This window comes from Macaca nemestrina, chromosome 9 (genome assembly GCF_043159975.1).
Source record: "Macaca nemestrina isolate mMacNem1 chromosome 9, mMacNem.hap1, whole genome shotgun sequence".
Classification (NCBI taxonomy): Eukaryota; Metazoa; Chordata; class Mammalia; order Primates; family Cercopithecidae; genus Macaca; species Macaca nemestrina.
In genome coordinates this window covers 40,575,015-40,593,915 of record NC_092133.1, presented here as the reverse complement: position 1 = coordinate 40,593,915, position 18,901 = coordinate 40,575,015, and the positions used below count along the sequence as shown (strand labels likewise).

General features: G+C 47.1%; 1 protein-coding gene across 5 annotated transcripts in view; it reads right to left on the bottom strand.

Annotated features, from left to right (window-relative positions):
• The window catches only part of LOC105480142 (myoferlin), a 172,915-nt gene that overhangs the window by 10,065 nt on the left and 143,949 nt on the right, over positions 1–18,901 (bottom strand). For all 5 annotated transcript variants that reach the window (XM_011738667.3, XM_011738672.3, XM_011738655.3 and 2 more), the window contains 8 exons: positions 17,135–17,290; positions 16,605–16,696; positions 12,706–12,876; positions 11,795–11,943; positions 8,861–9,000; positions 6,329–6,417; positions 6,142–6,237; positions 2,993–3,134 (listed from right to left, as the gene is read on the bottom strand). In XM_011738667.3, the coding sequence (XP_011736969.2) occupies positions 2,993–3,134; positions 6,142–6,237; positions 6,329–6,417; positions 8,861–9,000; positions 11,795–11,943; positions 12,706–12,876; positions 16,605–16,696; positions 17,135–17,290 (1,035 nt within the window). The remainder of the gene's footprint in view (positions 1–2,992; positions 3,135–6,141; positions 6,238–6,328; positions 6,418–8,860; positions 9,001–11,794; positions 11,944–12,705; positions 12,877–16,604; positions 16,697–17,134; positions 17,291–18,901) is intronic.

Here is an 18,901-nt window from a genome sequence, read left to right as displayed (position 1 = left end):
GCACCCCCCACCCTGACACTCCCTTGGGCCTCAATCCTTCCACTTTATCTGTATGGAGAGCAGTCAGGCTCCCCAGGAAATCACAAGCTGGGCAACTGAAAGAATGTCCCAGGCTTTTCCCAAAGAAAAAGATTTCTTGCCATGTCCCTATCGGTGTGACTTCCTGCTGCCACCTGGGGGTTGGAGAGTGACTCATCTCCCCACCAAAGACCCCTATGTCCTATTTAGATTATCCTCCTAAGGCCAGGCATTCTAGGCCAGCCCACAGTATCACCCACTGGGGTGTCACTTCTGCTTAGCAACTTTCCACCCACCCCCCGCCCACACAGATGTCTGAGTGTGCTCTCATTCTACATGGGGGTAAGGAGACGGCCCAGATTCTACTCTTTTCTCAGTGCAGATTTAGAATGTCCTGGGATTTTTGGTCTTTGAAAAATACCACTGGGCTGGGTGCAGTGGCTTGTAATCCCAGCACTTTGGGAGGCTGAGGACACTTGAGGCCAGGAGTTTGAGACCAGCCTGGCCAACATGGTGAAACCCCGTCTCTACTGAAAAATACAAAACATAGCTAGGTATGATGGTGCATGCCTGTAATACCAGCTACTTGGGAGGCTGAGGCATGAGAATCACTTGAACCTGGGAGGTGGAGGTTGCAGTGAGCCGAGATCATACCACTGCACTCCAGCCTGGGTGACAGAGTGAGATTCTGTCTCAGAAAAAAAAAGAAAGAAAGAAAGAAAGAAAAATACCACTGGCTTTTGTTTGCTTGTGGTCACTTAAGACCCTCAGATCCTCATACTAGACGCAGGTCGAAGGAGGACTAGGTAACTGTCCTGCAAGTTCTTGCTTCTCCTTGCCTCAATGTTAGCCAAGACTAAACATCTCTCCAGCTCAGGTAGCTCCCTGGTCCTAGTAGAAAGGGAATTTCCCAGTGCTTCATGAATTTGAAGGAAGATCACTGGGTTGTTTGTTTTTCATATTCCAGGAATGTTTTCCTTTGCAGGGCTCAGAGAGCCCGGCTCTGAGGGACTGGGCAGCCCACTCTGCTATTGTCCGTTGCTGCCTGACAGTCCTGGGTAGGATCATGCTCCAAGCACCACAGGGTATGGGGAGGTCCAGCCCTAGATGTGGGTAGACTGAAAGGTAACCGTACCTAAAGCCCTGATCCCCGCCATCAGCCCTGATGCCACACCATCTGAAAGTGTGCATTTTTGATGTCACATTGAGTCTCTGTACCTCTTGAAAGTCCCCTTTGGCACTTTGGGAGGCCAAGGTGGGAGAATAGCTTGATCCCAGGAGTTCGAGACCAGCCTGGGCAACAAAGTGAAACCCTATCTCTACAAAAAATATACAAATTAGCCAGGCTTGGTGATGCATGCCTGTAGTTCCAGCTACTAGGGAAGCTGAGGTGGGAGGATTGCTTCAGCCCAGGAGGTCAAGGCTGCAGTGAGCCATGATGCACCACTGCACTCCAGCCTGGGTGGCAGAGTGAGACCCTGTCTCAAAAAGAAAAAAGGCCCCCTTTGAAGGCATTCATCCCACTGGTATGAAAACCCGCCCACTGGCTGGATGCAGTAGCTCACACCTGTAATCCCAGCACTTTGCAGCACTGAGGTGGGTGGATCACCTGAGGTCGGGAGTTCAAGATCAGCCTGACCAACATGGAGAAACCCCATCTCTACTAAAAATACAAAATTAGCCAAGCGTGGTGGTGCATGCCTGTATTCCCAGCTACTTGGGAGGCTGAGGCAGGAGAATCGCTTGAATCCAGGAGGTGGAGGTTGCAGGGAGCCAAGATTGTGCCATTGCACTCCAGCCTGGGTGACAACAGTGAAACTCTGTCTCAAAAACCAAAAAACAGTGCTTACTACAGCATTAGCACTGAGTAGGGCCAGCAGAGGGTAGGCCTAATGCGACACAGGGCTGGTGGCTGGTACATTCTGATCAGGTGTGGGGAGAGGAGGTGACCTGGCAGAGCTAGGGGAAGCTGAGAGAATGTGGAGGCAGGAATGGAACAGGGCATCTATGGAAGACATCTGTTATTATTGACTATGCAGGTTCTAGACCCCCTTTATTGGAATGAAGGCGCCCAGCTTCTCCTTAGCGGACTCTCCCCTTTCCCCCAAACTTTAGAGAAGCTGCCTCTGTCTCTGACTCTGGAGCCTGGACAATCAGAGCATCCCTGGACAACAATGGCTGGTTCAGGGATAGGCACATGACCCCCAAAGGCAGAGACACTGAGGCCCAATTCCAGAACTCTGGTTGGCCCCATGAGGGCTTCGCTCTTCTCTTTTTGCTGAGGTTAGAGGGGAGGACAGGATGTTACCTGGGGCTGCCACCGTGAGTCCGTGGAGGAGGGTGGGGTGGAGAAGCGGGGAGCGTGAGACCAATTTCTAAAGTCATCATCACTTCACCGCGGGATCCAGACAGGCCTAAAGCCAGCAGACCCCTGGACTTTTTGGTAATGTGAACCAATACATCCCTTTTCTGGCGTCAGCCGGTTTGAGTTGAGTTCTGTAACTGAAAGTCTAACTAGTTAAGACCAGGAGGGCCCTCAGCCCTCACGGCGGTGTCTCAGAAGGAGGTAAAGCAGACGTGGAGGTTTAATAAGGAAGGACACCCACTTTAATACCGGGCCTCTGCTTGACTCTGCCTAGCCTGGGAAGACGTCAGTCTCCCTGTCACATAAAGAACACACTTGGGTTGTCGTTTATACTAATACAAAACCATTACTTCTCCCCTTTATCCTTCACCGCACCACCAGTATGTGAGGGGAAAGAAAGCTGTGCTCCTCATGCTTCCTAATTACACAAACACCTGTCCTAGCAGTGTGACCTTGGACCAGTATCAAGGTGGCAGATTCCCCATCTCTACTGAAGAGGAGCCAGACTCAGTGACGTCCGAGATCCTGAGCAGCTCCAGCCTTCTATGAGTTTCTGAGTTAAGGAAGATCCGTGATACCCACTTCCCACTGGCATATTTCAGAGCTCACTTTTTTCGCAACGATACAGAGTTGTTCGGCTGGAAGGTAGTCAAACGGGAAAACAAATCTCCAGTTAAAATTCCCTTCACCATCCAAAGACCTGTAATGGACATCTGTTTTCTGTTTGTTTTCTTCATTGCCAGGAATCCAGCTGAAAGGCAGAGGCAAATAGACTTAGCTTCACGTGATTGACAAGTCATGTAGCCGCAAAATTGTGCAGTAATTAGGGGAGCGAAGAGCAGGAGAATGAATGCACTTTTCTTGGGCAGATTCCAGTTATCTATGGAGCTGGGGGTGATTTATGGAGGGGAGGTGCTCTATTGCATCCAACACAGGTTGTGGCCAAATAAAATATCATCCCTCTAAAACCAAAGCAGGAAACCCTTTAGACTTCAGTTAACAGGGCTAAGGTGAAATTTTCTGGAAAATGTCAACAATGTAGCTTCTATTCTGGGTACATTGAAGCCTGCTGGCTATGATTTGAGTCCTCACAACTATAACTCATCAGTGTCTGTCAGCACTGCTGATAGGTTAAATGAATATGAGTTAGCTCAAAATTTTAGCATTTCCTTTCCCATATTTTACTTAAGCAGACCAAAGAAGCACAAATCAAGTAATCTTACAGCTTCCTTTTTATAAATTATTCTTAAATTCACTATGATAATATTAATGATACTGGCAAGGAAGATGTCAGCTCTTATTTCCACATGCATATCTATGAGCATTCATTTCACTAACATCTTAACTTCTAACGTTCGAGAAGTTTTCTTCTGCTTGTGCCTGGCACATAGCAGACACTACATAAATACCTACTGAAGGAACGAATGAATGAGTGTGCCCGAAAAGAAGCTGTTGCTACTGGGAGGACTTCTAGTTTGAAACCAGGGGGTAACATTCGATTTTACACTGTCAAAGCAATAGAGAGTGCATGGTTCTCGAAACTGCACATTAGAATCACATTAGAATCAACTGGGGACATTTTTAAAATATTGATGCCTGGACCCCACAGATAGAGATTCTTGGTAGGAGGCAGGCCTGGCTGGAAAAAACTCTCTGAGCCTCATCTCGCATCTGTAAAATAAGATTAATGATATGTGCTCCCTTCACATGGTCGACACGAAGACAGAAAAGATTATGGTTTAGCAGGGGCAGAGTGTGAATGGGGACACCTTTAACTCACAGGTTATCTTCTGTGAACCAGGTATGTACCATGCATTATTTTATTCTTCCCAACAACTGTGTGACTATCTCCACTTTGTGGAAGAGGAAACTGAGGTTCAGAGAGAATATATTAACTTGCACAAGGTCACCTAGCCCAGAACTGACATGATTCCCAGGTCAGTCTGATTGCAAAGTCCACACCTGTTACTCTGCCTCAACCATAGAGACTGCAAAGTCACTCGAAAATATTAAGTCCTACTATTAGTAGTGGTATTAATATCAATCAACAACAGTACTTTTCTTTTTGCTAGTCAATTAACTGACTAGATAAGTTGAAAGATTCCTTTTGACTATTAACTTTTTTTTTTTTTTTTCTTTTTAAAGAACCAGATTCTCACTATGCTGCCCAGGCTGGACTTCAAACTATGGGGCTCAAGTGATCCTCCTGCCTCAGATTCATGAGTAGCTGAGACTGCAGGCATAAGCCACCATGCCCAGTTTTGACTATTAATTTTTAAGGTAACTCATCGAGGTGAGTTCACGTTCTCTTGGTCACCACCTTAGTGGCCTCACCTCCTGACCCACCCCTAAGGGTCACCATCATCCTGTCCTAGACTGCTCACCCTTACAGCTCTTCCTCTCTTTTCTTGTGAATTTTCACATTTAATTTTAAACATAAATCTTTTCATACTTTAAGACAAGTCAAACAGCTCCTCTAGGTATATGTATTTGTGTGCATGTATGTATAGCTTGATATGTAATATAATACCCAGCTGTGTCTAGTATCTTTTCACATATCGTATTTAGATTTTTATTGCACATTTTTCAAAGTACTTTAAGTTGAGCTTTATTCTCTGATTAGAGGAGTTTTCTCTCAGTTCAGAATTACTTGAGTTTGTTTCCCTGATTTGAAAAAAAAATAATGCTTATGATAGTCAAATAAATTTGCATATATATAATTAGCTGAGATTAGTTTTCCGTAGAGAATGGTAATGAGATCCCAAAATGAGAAAGAATAATGAAGAACTTGATGAAACATTCCCTGTTTACAGTGAACCTAAATGATACTAATTATATCTTTAACAAAGTTTTGATTGAAGGCCACATGGGATTATAGGTGAAAGTTTATTCTGACTTTATGAATATATTAAATGTCACAAGTCTTATCTTTTATATATCAAGGAACCAAACTCAGTCCATGTGGAACAGCAACAATACTATCTGCCAGGCACTGTCCTAAATGCTTTGAATAACTGGATCACCTGAATATCCCTGGGAAGGAGGAATAATCATTATCACCATTTTACAGATGAGGAACAGCGAGCTAACTACCTTGCCCAGCCAGCAGGGAAAGTACCAGAATTTAGTCACTATGCTGTACTGCACGCAACATCTATGATTGAGGCATATGATCAAGGCATCCACACAGACGATTTGAAATTGAATTAGGCAAGTAAGAGAATATTGAACAACAATGACCCTGGACATGTTGGATGCTGGCACTCAGTGCAGGTTGGTAGAATAAATGACTTCTTTTGAAATCTGTGAACATTTCCTCTTTTCCATAGACATGGGCTTCTGGTAATACAGTATGTAGAAAATGAAATTTTGGAAGCTTTACTTGTGTCTCAAAGGCTATTCAGGGTATCAAAGGGGAATAAAAAGAAACTACATGGCTAAAAAGTCCCAGAAATAATAAATCTGCTCAAGAAACTGAAAAAAAATCCACTTTGTCAAAAAGGAAACAAATAAATATTTATCAGTTCTTATAATCCTTATATAGCTTTGCTCATAAACAAAGTCCATACAGGTCTCACTCTCTTTCTCTATTCTCTCCCCTTTGCTTTCCAGGAGCTACCTAAGTAGATCACATTAATGAGATAAAATAGCCTCAAAAAACCAAGAATCCTATCTTGGGCGCATTCAGTAATGAAAACTCATGAAGGAGAGAATCTGTTTCCCTGAGCTTGGCAAAGTCTCTTGTATGCTAACCTCACCCTTTGACGTAGATGTCACTCATTTCCTCTCCTGTGATGCTTTTCTCATCCAAGATAACATCCTTGGTGTTCCAGATGATTACACGCAGGTAGTATCTGCAAGAAGCACAGTTGGAAGGTACTTTTTTTCTGGTCCTGGACCAAGTCCCCAGCCCAGTGTATGTAGCAGGGTCTCAAGATGACTTACTTCTTGGCTTTCCGGGGTGTGATGTTGAAAGGAGGGCCTGGTGGCCCCAAACTCTTGGGGAAAACATCCACCCACATCTGAAGTTTTCCCTAAACCATTTGAAAATGAAAAGAGGACTGAAGTTATATGATGGGTAGCAGAAGCCACAATTTTCTTTAATATTTCTTAGATGAAACTGTTTATTTAGTCCCTCTAATTTATTAGTCCATATGGAAGGCAAGAAGTGGATACATACATTGTACATTGTATGTACAATGTCATTTGGGCCACCCACTTTCCATTCTCACCCAGGGGTCTCTGATGGCTGCACATGTCCACCTATATCATAGTCTGGGTCTCACCTGGTTAATAAAACTGCAGACTTCCCATCACTAACCCAATCCCAACATACCCACACATACACCCCACATGCAGGCATGCACATGCACACACACACACACACACGCACACACCCACCCCCTCTTACAATGACTTAAAATTGGGTCCTTCACCTTTAGCAGTTCTCATGCTGCCATTCTATCCATCACATTGCCCACCTGACACCAATCTCCATTTTGCCATACCCAAGTGTTTCTCTACTTACCTCAAAATACAAAAAGTAATGAATGCAATTAGTGAAAATGGTATTAAATTTTGTAAAAGGAAAACTTACAACAAGGAAACCTTACAACATGGCATTTTCAAAACAGGAGCTCAAACAATGATAATATTATGGTTCCCAAAAGGTAAGGATTCCTGGCCATTGGTTCATTGGTGCCCACCACCAGGTAAGTGGCTAGCAGGAAGGGGAGATGAAAGCCTAGACTGACATTTGTGCTGCCATCCTGGGGAGGTCCTGCTCAGCTCTTTGACTGCCACAGACTGAGCCCATCCGTCTGACTCGAAAGTTCTTCCAGACAGGTCAGGAATGCCATAAAAAAACTATATCAACCGTACAAACCAATTTGTATTCTTCAAACTGTTTTTGAATGTTCTGTAGACTCTGTCTTTAGACAAAAACAAACTGATCTTCAAGAAAGTTGCCAAGGAAACCACTAGATTGGCTTCCTAATGCATTGTGACCAAAATACATTAAGTGCAGCTCTTGAAAAGGGATATATTTTACTATGATCCGACTCCCCTCCAACTAATCTGTAGGGCTCAGGGCTCTACAATTCATCAAGCACTCTACAGAATATTAGGCGTCCAGTGTCTCCCCAAACCCAGCCAGTCTGTGGCTAATGCTGTAGGCAGAAGTGATGGGGGTTTGTGGATTCCCAGGGAGAAATCTTCCTCAATCTGTCATTTCTTGAAACTCCTTATACAGCTAAGGGGCAAGAGGAGAAAAAGGAGGAGGAATAGATTCTTTGGTGAAAGGAAGAAATGGAAATGTAGAACAAAATAAAAGCAAGAAGGAAGTGACAAAACAACCTAGAAAGCCCAGGCCAACCCTTTTGCAATCAGCACGTCCATAGTTTTGCTGTCGGGGTCAACAATATTAGCATCATGAGATTAATCTTTTTTTTTTTTTTTTTTGAGACAGAGTCTAGCTGTGTCATCTAGGCTGGAGTGCAGTGGTGTGATCACAACTCACTGCAACCTCCGCCTCCCCAGTTCAAGCAATTCTCCTGCCTCAGCCTCCCCAGTAGCTGGGATTATAGGCACCCACCACCACAGCCAGCTAATTTTTGTATTTTTAGTAGAGGTGGGGTTTCACCATCTTGGCCAGGCTGGTCTTGAACTCCTGACTTCGTGATCCACCCGCCTCGGCCTCCCAAAGTGTTGGGATTATAGGTGTGAGCCACCTCGCCCATCCTAGATTAATATTTCTTAAAGTGTGATCAGAACCTTTTCAGGTACTTGTTAAAATTCAGATTCCTGGACCCACCCTAGACCTACTGGATCCAAATCTCAGACATGACCTGGACATCTTTATTATAACAAGCTTCCACATAGATTATTTTGTCAGTGGCCATGTCTTGCTTTGCTTCTGTGGAAACTGCTCTCCATCTTCTGGGAGTGGAATGTCCCCCATCACTATCCACATGGTCCTTGCCTCCCTGATACTGTAGTCTCAGATGGCACCTCCTGAACTGGGCTGAGCTCAATCACTTTCCCAGACCCTGCCCACCTCGCTGGAGCTGAGTGGTCCCATGGTTGGCAGGGGGGCCAAGTTTGGGCAACGAATCCCTAGAAATAGATGGGGCCGCATTACAACACACAAGCGCTCGAGGACTCTCTGTAATACTTTGACTCATAGGAAGGTGATCACAGCAAGAGGGCAGATGAAATAGACCCAGAGAAACAGAGATGAGACAGAGAGACCCTGGTTCTGGTTTGGTCTGAGTCATGGCCAATCTCCTTTCTGGATTTAGAGAGTTACCTGGAAATTCTTACAAAATATTCCCCTTTGATATGACACTAATTTGAATCTCATTTCTATCTCTGTACATCTAAAAGCATTCAAAGAAGATAAAAGGGGCAAACACGTCAACTATTGCCATTGCATGTGGGGCAGGGATAATGGTCTTTAAGGGAGGGGAGGCCCTTTACCTGGGAAATGTTGGGCTGGAAGGTGCTGTGCAAAGTCCTTGTTTCCACGTGCTCGGGGACCAGCCCCTGAGTCCAGAGGATGTGAAGAGCAAGCCGCTCTTCAGGGGCCCCGAGGTGTCGGTGCAGGATTTTGTTGGCTTCTGCAATGGAAAGTGGCATTGAAGCAGGAATGAGTATTTGGGAATAGTTTAGCCAGATTGCCTGGAGCTGCTTCCAGCACTTCATCCCAGACTTTGCCAAAATGGACAGGCAGTGCCAACATGCAGACTTTGACTTGTGAAGGAAGAGTTGACAGAACTGACCAGGAGCCCTGCCCCACCCAGTAACAAACCTAACTTGCGGGCTGCCGATAGTCAAGGGACCGGGATGCCAGAACGGGTAAGTGGGAGCATTCTGTATTTAATTCTGTGGCATGAGCTCATGGCGTGCCTGTTTCTCAGCCTCCCTTGCAGTTAGAGGAGGCCATGTGACCAAGTTCAGCCAGAGGGTAACATGGGTAGAAGTGACATGTGTATCCCCTCCAGACCTGGCCCATAAATCCCTCGTGGGTAGGAGTCTCTATGTGCCTTTTTATTCCGACTGCAAAAAGGAACAGCAGCCTTAGACTCCTGCACTGAAGAACTGCAGAGCTAGAAGATGGCAGGGACCTGGGTCCATGGAGCACTGCTTGGAAGACAGCTACCCACCTGGAGGAATATCTACTTAGAATCAATGAGAAATAAACTTTCGTGTTAGAACACGGACATTTGGAGGTTCAATTTTTACAGCAGCTAGCATCACTGTGGTACTCTGGTGTTTTGTTTCTTGAGACAGTCTCGCTCTGTCATCCAGCTGGAGTGAAACAGCGCAATCTCGGCTCACTGCAACCTCCGCCTCCTGGGTTCAAGTGATTCTCACGCCTCAGCCTCCCGAGTAGCTGGGACTACAGGCATGTGCCACCACACGCAGCTAATTTTTGTATTTTTAGTAGAGGGGGTTTTCGCTATGATGGCCAGGCTGGTGTTGAACTCCTGGGCTCAAGCGATCTGCCCACCTCGGCATCCCAAAGTGCTGGGATTACAGGCGTGAGCCACCGCACCCGGCCATCACTGTGGTATTCTGAAAACATAGGCCCCATATTCTCTTGACACTTCTCCCATGAAGAGGTGGGGTCTGTGTCATTTCCCTTTGAATCTGGAGACGTAGTCAAACACTAAAGTATGGAGAAAAGAGGCTGTGTGACTCCGAGGCTTAGACACAAAGGCCACACAGCTCCTGCCTGGTTTTCTGGGGACCCCCACTCTGGGGGACACCATCCACATGTAAGGAGCCTGAGTCCGCAGAGTCTGCCATGCTGGAAAGGCCTGTGTAGGTGCTCTGGTCATCAGCCCCAGCCGAGAGCTGGCACAACTGCCAGCTGCGTGTGTGGGCCACCTGATGGCTCCCCCCGAGCAGGGCTCTCAGATGACTGCAGCCTCAGCCGACATCTGACTGCAACCTCAGGAGATGAGCCACCCAGTCTCAAACGTAACTTGTGGACTGCCAAGAGCAAAGGGACCAGAACGCCAGATCCGGCGAGTGCGAGCGTTCTGTATATACTCTTGCGGCACAAGCTCACGGCCAGCCTCGGCCAGAACTGTTCACCTGAGCCTGTCCTGAACTCCTGACCCCCCAAAATGGTGAGGAAAACAAATGGTTGTTTTCAGTTACTAAGTTCGTACATCAATAGTAACTGGAACAATCCCCACGACAGGGGGGTTGTTTGTTTGGGGTTACCCTTAACCATCAGACCATGATGCTTCCCAATTTATTTCCAATCCTGTTTGCAAGTTCACATGTTAGCAGCATCAACATTTCGTAAACATCTAATCATCCCTGATACCAAGTCCTCTTTAAAATGGAAAGACAAAACATAGGTTTTTTTGTTTGTTTTTTTGAGACAGGGTCTCACTGTCACCCAGACTGGAGTACAGTGGCACGATCTTGGCTCACTGCAACCTCCACCTCCTGGGTTCAAGTGATTCTCATGCTTCAGCCTCCTGAGTAGCTAGGATTACAGGTGCATGCCACCACACCTAGCTTTTTTTTGTTTGTTTGTTTGTTTTTTGGTTTTTTTTTTGTAGTTTTAGTAGAGATGGGCTTTCACCACGTTGGCCAGGCTGGTCTTGAACTCCTGACCTCAAATGATCCACCTGCCTTGGCCTCCCAAAATGCTGAGATTACAGGTGTGAACCACTGTGCCCAGCCTGAAAACATAGTTTTTTACAATGTCATGAATCAAGCTGAGGAGCAGAAAGCACTTTTCTTCCTGTGAACCTTTCTTCAGCTCCCCCTGGATATCCCATGCACCTGCCACCACCCCCTCTGGGTATCCCTCCCCCATGCAAAATATGGAAGCACAGTTCGCATGCTCTGCGATGCTTACTGCAGTCTTTGTCACAGTGTGGCTAGCTGTTGATGCGTCAGGACAGGCCGTATTATAAATTGCTGCTTGGAAAGAGCAAGACCCCAAGCTTGGACATGAGCCAAATGGGAACGTAGCAGGCTCTTCAAGCCAACCACAGCATCCCTGAAGCTTCTGGGAGAAGGGATGGAACAAATGATGGAATAAACCTGGAAGGGAAATTCCTGCACTACCATCTGGGCATTTTTGAGCAAATTATGCATTACATGGAAATTAGTTCATTACTAGTACTTTGTGTAAAACTCTAATGGCTACGATCTAAAAAGGGCAAGTAAAACATAAGACAGACAAGAAAATGTGTCCACTTTGACACTTGACAAGACAGCAGAACTCTGATGTGGCTGTTGTTAGTGTTGTTAGATAGTGTCACGTGCGCAGAGCCTCGTGGTGTAATTAGGGTACTGGCTCTGTCTATTCACTCCCCCAAACCAAGCAATATATATGGGTTACTATACTTTGTACAAGTTTACAATCCACAGCTAGGTGCTCACCAAATTCATCCAAACTGTAGTCTCGTCCTCCGTATCTGATTCTACTCCCATCTTCGGAAAGGATGGGTTGTGGGAAGCCTTTGAATCTGGCGACATTTTGAAGCAGCTGTGTTGGTCTCAGTTGATCTCGCCAGGTGTTGACTCCAGAACTGTGAAGAGCATCACATGGCTCGGAGTTATGGAGCAGCCTGCAGGTTCTTCTCGGATTCACACACACATGCTCACGGACTCTTAGGTGTTCCCATACAGTGGGAGCAGGAAATCTGCGCTACACTCCGACTTTGGCCTAGAAATCTATTTCAGAGTCCTAAAAATCCATATGCTATTTTGGCCTCAGCGAAACAGATGTATTTATTTATTTAACATGTATGTAGCCCTCAGTTTCCTCCTCTGTAAAAGTGAGGAGTTTGACTGAGATCACTGAGTCATAATAGGCAAACTCATAAACTAGAAATTGCAAGCTATGTCTCATCAGATACTGTGGAAAGACACTGTATAGCAGGCAGGAGAAGAGGGACATCACAAAATTAAGTACAAGGCGCAGAGAATCCTTATTTCCCAAGGGCAAGGAATCCTTGCTATCAAACATTGCCAGCCCTCAGTCCTTGACATCCAGGAGGGGCTCAGTGAGGGGTAGCAAGGGAACTGGTCTTCTGGGCTGCCACCTGTGCCATTCCCCAGTGCATGGCACTGCTCCAGCTGCCACCATTTGACACACACTGTGATGTGAGTGGGGTTCATGAGGTGGCCCTAAGATTCCCTAAAATAATCCTGTGATTGAAATCCGTACCTAACTGAGTGACAGGAGCAGTGGCTCAGTGAAGGAAGGCGCTAAGGTAGAGGGCCTAGGCCTCCTCGGGTGCCAATGTCAGAGGCAGCAAAGTGCCTCTTGTACGGTCAAAGCAACTTACACACAGTACTCCTCTGGTATGCCGCAGTGGGACCCAAAGCGGGAAAGGAATCGGTTTTCCAGATCGATAATTGTTTCTCCTACTTTTTCATCCCGGGTAAAGGTGTCATAATCATAGACAGAAATTTTCAGGTCTTTTTCCTGAGGTAAGTAGCAGCTCAGTTCGTACATCCTAAATAAACAAATGCAAGGTCAGAATCTTCACGATCCATCTGGGTACCTCACAAAAACCTGTGCTCTGTGCACAGAATTCCCCGGGCCATGTGTGGTATGGTATGTCCTCAGATGGAGGACATCTGAGTAGGATAATCAGGGTGGGTGGTGGTGGGTGGCTTGATAAATAGTACATACTAGAAATAAGAACAAGAAGAGAACATATGCTTGCTCAGGAAACCTGTGGGCTTTAAATGCCTAGGTTCAAATCCTACCTCTGCTGCTTACCAGCTGTGGGACTCTAGACCAGTTACTTAATTTCTCTGTGCTAAGTTTTCTCATCTGTAAAGTGGTGATAATAACACCTCCCATCAGTGTCGCTATAAGGGTCAAGTGAAGAAATATTTAGAGAGCATTTGGCAGGAGTGCATTGCTCCAATGCCAGTATAATAATAATGATGTATTATTATATTATTAACTTTATCATCACATGCCCATTAGCTGTTCACCGGAGCACCTCTACCCAGCTCAGAGATGAGTAAGGCACAAGTACCCTCCGTAACTGTGCCCCTGCTAGGTTCCCTCTTCTGCCTTCATAGAGACCACTGCCCCATGGAACATCTTTGACTCAGCCCACAGAAGCACAGGGGAGGAGAGTGAGTACGATTTACCACAGGCTGTGATATGCAGGGTGCCCCAAAGGCTCCCCCTCTCCTCCCAGGCCCTCTGGGTCTGCCCTTGGCTCCAGTTCTTCTTTTTTTTTTTTTTAAGAGATAGAGCCTCGCTCTGTTGCCCAGGCTGGAGTGCAGTTGCATGATCTCGGCTCACTGCAAGCTCAGCCTCCCAAGTTCACGCCATTCTCCTGCCTCAGCCTCCCTAGCAGCTGGGACCACAGGTGCCCGCCATCACGCCTGACTAATTTATTGTATTTTTAGTAGAGACGGGGTTTCACCGTGTTAGCCAGGATGGTCTCGATCTCCTCACCTAGTGATCCGCCCACCTCGGCCTCACAAAGTGCTGGGATTACAGACATGAGCCACCGCGCCCTGCCGGCTCCAGTTCTTTAAGGCTTTTCTAGAGAACCCACATTAAAATGTACACACTTCTGAGATGAAGATAGAGTCAGACAGTGCTTCCATGGTGGGCGAGCAATGCGCACTAGAGGGCGGGCTTTGGGTTCTGTATCTGCACTGTCCACAGAGGGACTCATCCCAGAGAAGGTGTTCAATACATTCTGTTGAAGGAGAAGCTGTGAGAGGCCTCCTCTCTGCCTCCTCCCCTTCTCCTTGCACTCTGGTGTGTGGACTGGTTCCTGCCCAAAGAGCCAGGAATGTTGATCCATTTGAGCAGAAAACGGATGTGAGAAAAGGTGCTTGAGTCATGACACATGAAGCGCCTTACCCACATGTGCCCCAAACCAGCACATTTCCAATCCCAAATTCCAGGAAACAAATCGTATGTGGTCTCTGGGAGAAAGAATTCTTCAGTCAAATATAGTTGAGAACTGCTTCTTTTGCAGTTCTTCTGGACATACTAAAGGTTCTGAGAAGTCCTGCAATTATAATCTTTTTAAACCCAAGTGTCTTGGTTTTACTAAGGAATATATTTTTTTCTTGGAACATCAATTAATATCCTGCGGAAGACACTGCTATTCTTTCGAAGGCGATCTGCCATGATGGATAGGACTCTGAGTAATGGCCACGCACATAGGAAAGGTTGGTCCTTTCTGAATTCCTGTTCCAGAGTCCCCAAGAGTCTCTGCAGAGAAGAAAGCTACCCGCTAAGACCGAGGCCATGGACCGGAGCCATCTGAGGGGCTGCAGAGCCGGCGTCTCCTTGGCTCCACCCTGCTGGATGAGGGGAAGTCTGCCCACCTGCCAGACAGCGATGGGCCTAGCAGAGCCTGACAGCACCGCTTCCTTCCAGGGTGCCTCCGAGCAAGACTTTTCCTGCCACTTAATTAAGCTTGTGCCTGGCTCCTCTGAGACGAGCAATTCAGACAGGGTTGCCTTTCTCCCTTCAAAGCTGGCTTTCCCTGCTTCCCTGTCTCCCTCACAGGAGCCCTCCTTCCTGCCCTGCGTGCCTTTTCCTGTCTAGACCTCGGGGCTGGATCAGTGGAAGAAAAGGAAAACGATCAGATTGCGGTGCCAGAGGATTACTTCCATTCCCTGGCCCAGGCGCATGGCCTTGGGTGTGCAGCATGCGGGGCGGGGGGGTGTGTGCACAGGTATGTGTGTGTGACACATGACAGAGAAAGAACCCGTAAGGCTACAAACCAACAAACTCAAGAAGAAAAGAAGCGTATGGGCAAGATAATAAAGCCAGAAATAAAAAGATATGCCATGCAGCAAACAAGAACACAGTATTCTCTCACTTAGCAAGGTTCTCAGAACAAAACATCATTTTCACAAATGTCTCAGACAGAGAACATTTTTCTACAGGTGATGGCTTTGCCACAAATGTGAAATATCACCAAGGTGGTTGGAAAAGCCTGGGGCTTGGAGTCAGCAGAATTTCTAGCTAAATCTCGGTCCTATCACTTACCCCACCCCTATTAATAGAGCTCTGGGAGCCCTGTTTTCTTCACCTGTACAGTTGGGTTGGTAATCCCTGCCCTGAGCAGCTAATAAGTTTGACATGGAGATGGAAATCAGACCATGGCATGCCACACAGACACTGGGGTCAGATGGTCTGAGTTCAAATCCTCACTCTTCTTTTTTTTTTTTTTTTGGAGATGGGGTCTTGCTCTGCTGCCCAGGCTAGAGTGCAATAGTGCGATCTCAGCTCACCGCAACCTCCACCTCCTGGGTTCAAGCAGTTCTTCAGCCTCAGCCTCCTGAGTAGCTGGGATTACAGGCATGTGCCACCACGCCTAGCTAATTTTTGTTTGTAGAGACGGGGTTTCACTAGGTTGGCCAGACTGGCATCGAACTCCTGACCTTGTGATCCACACACCTCAGACTCCCAAAGTGCTGGGATTACAGGTGTGAGCCATTGCGCCCGGCCCTCACTCTTCTCTTAACAGCTAAGTACATTAAACACTGCATCTCTCTGTGCCTCAGTTTCCTCTGTTATAAAATAGGAATGATGGGGTGGGCACCGTGGCACATGCCTGTAATCCCAGCACGTTGGGGGGCCGAGGCGAAAGGATCACTTGAGGTTAGGAGTTCGAGACCAGCCTGACCAACATGGCGAAATCCTGTCTTTACTTAAAACACAAAAATTACCTGGGTGTGGTGGCACACGCCTGTAATCCCAGCTACTTGGGAGGCTGAGGCAGGAGAATCACTTGAACCCGAGAGGCAGAGGTTGCAGTGAACCGAGATCACGCCAGTGCACTCCAGCATGGGTGACAGAGCAAGACTCCGTTTAAAAAAAAAAAATTAAAAATAGTAATAATAATGGCACCTCAGAGTTGTGAGATTTTTTTTGAGATGTTTTATATAAACAGCTCCGCAGACAGCCAGGTGACAGGGTGGTCCCCGGAAAAACTCCAACCGGCCTGTGCTCCTGTAACACCAGTACTAACGCTGCCTGTCTACCCTGCACGCCATCAGAACCAAGCTTCTTCACTTCCGTGAAATTCTTTTATTTTGGGTTTATCTATTTATTACCTGCTCTCCTGTCTAGAAGGTTTATCTAGTTCACAATCACAGGGCCTAGGACAAGGTTGGACACACATTAGAGTCTCCACGCATGTTCCGTGGAGAAATGAAGGCCAGAAAAACATTGAAGAATGCACATTACCTGCCAAAGACTGGGTTGAGAGTGTTGGGAATGTAGTGATCTCGGTCTTCAATGACTTTTTTGCCCAGTGTTATTTTTATGTAAGGGTCACACTGCGGGGACAAAATAGACGGGAGGTTACATCATCATAGGATACAAGGTGAAGTCAAGTTCAGGGACAGACTCAGCTCGCCTCCACACCCACTCCCAGCTGATGACAAGGTGGCCGCCATGGCACCCCTGTGCCTAAGACGAGGGAGCAGTGCTCTCCTTTGGGTGGCATGCAGCCAGTTGTGTGGGCGCAGGGGTGGTGGCGGGGGGAGTCCTGGCTCACACCTGTAAAATGAGAAGGATGAACCAGGGGACCTTAAGCCCCTGCAAGCTCTTAGATAAATCCCCATGGGGACAATCCTCCCGAATACATTGTTTTGATGGAGCATCTTTCCCCTAGTGAGATAACAGACGCCCAGAAAGAAAGAACAAGACAATTATTGTGGCTGATGACTGTAATTATCTTGCTACAGGAGAAGGCCCCACACCCAAACTCTTACCAGGCCATTGTTGTCCTGGGGCTGGAGCTCTAAGCCTCGAACAATGTAAATCCTAACCGTGCATTCCTGTGGGACGCTGTCAGGTAATTCCCGAAACTGTCTGGGAGGGGCTGGCATGCTGGGGTCATCCGGCAGAGGGTAGATCCAAAAGGAGCCCTAAGAGGGAGAGACAGAAGGACTCACAGGGCCCTGGGTGGCCCAGAGAGAGGGCTCCCGGTAAGTCTCCTCCCCTCACAGGGGTGTGGGATTGAGGGATGGAATGCTGTCTTTTGTGGAAGAAATAATGCATATTGCACTTTGCATATTTCCAGTAGGGAAAGTGAAATGATTCTCAAGTAATTACTTGAGAGCTCACAGGGGAGAAGAGAGAGCACAGCAGAAATCGGGAGTCAAGAGGAGAACATAGGCCAGTGTGATGGACGAGGTGGTGGTGAGAAAGAGTGAAATCCTGCACATTCTTTGAAGATAGGAATAACAATAATTACATTTTAAAGCCAACAAAATACCATCAGTGATTCCCGTTTTCCTGTAGCACCTCTGTACTCCACCTCGCACTCCCAGGCAAACTTCCTTCAAATCTGTTTCAAAAGTAACACCTTTCAAATCTCAGCTGAAAGGTGTCACTTCCTCCAGGAAACCTCCCTGATTGCTCCTGGGCCGGGTATGTTCTCTGGGTGCTCTCATCCAACCCCACACTCACCCCGACACAGCCCTGTCCTCTGCATTGAGATAATCTATTTATTGTCTGGATCCTTCGCTAGACCGTGAGCTTCTAGAGATGGATGAGGGGGCATGAGGTCTCGTTCCTCACCCTATCTCCAGGGCCTAACACAGGACTAGGCATATAGTAAGGGCACAAAAATTGTATTTTGAAGGAGTGAGCCAACAAGACCTGCTGGAGAGGCCACATATTTTGCCTTGAAACCAGGAGAAAGCACTGAAGCTGGATTCGGAACATACAGATCTTAGTTCCAGTGGTCTTCATTCAGTCAAGTGGCATGGAATAAGCACCTACTATGTGCCAGGTACTAGGGACCCACAAAAGAACTCAAGGACTCTCGTCTGGCGCAGCAGTGGTCAGTAGGGTTGGCTCTTGTGCCATTTGTGATTGCTTGGTGGGAGGCTGTACTGAGAAGGATTTGAGACCATGCATCGGGCATCATCCTCTGGTTCCTTAGCAATGTCTGCTATAGGCAAAGGATTAAGCAGCAGCAGCAGCACATCTGCCATGACTTTGCCAAGCGTGGTTGCAGGGAGGGGCAATTATAACTGCAGATACTTTCCATGTGTAAGATGCTTTCATGGAGGCATGAACCCAGACCTGTGGGAGCCCAGAGCAGGAGTGAATCACACTGCCCGAAGCAATCAGGGAACACTTGACAAAGAGAGTGACATTTGAGCTGGTGCTTAAAAGAATGAGTAGGACTTTGTCAGACCACAAAGCGGGTAGAAAGGGCATCCAGGGAAGGAAGAAGAGCCTGTCCCAAGTCTCCGACTTGTGAGAGGACAAGGTGTGTCCGGGGCTTGGGCGAGGCTCTTCCAGGCAGGAGGGTGGAGTGTGTGAGGGGGAGGGAGGCAGGGGACCATGTAGCTTGGGAAAGACTGGCTCTGCCTTTGGAAGGAGTTGCGACTTGCCTGTGGAAACCCAAGCAAAGCCTTTCAGTAGTCCAGAGAGAAGATCAGATTTGGTTGCATGGAGGCTGGAGAGGAGTGTGATGAGAAAGGTGATGAGGACTGTCAAGTGAGAAGTTGTCACAATGATCCTGC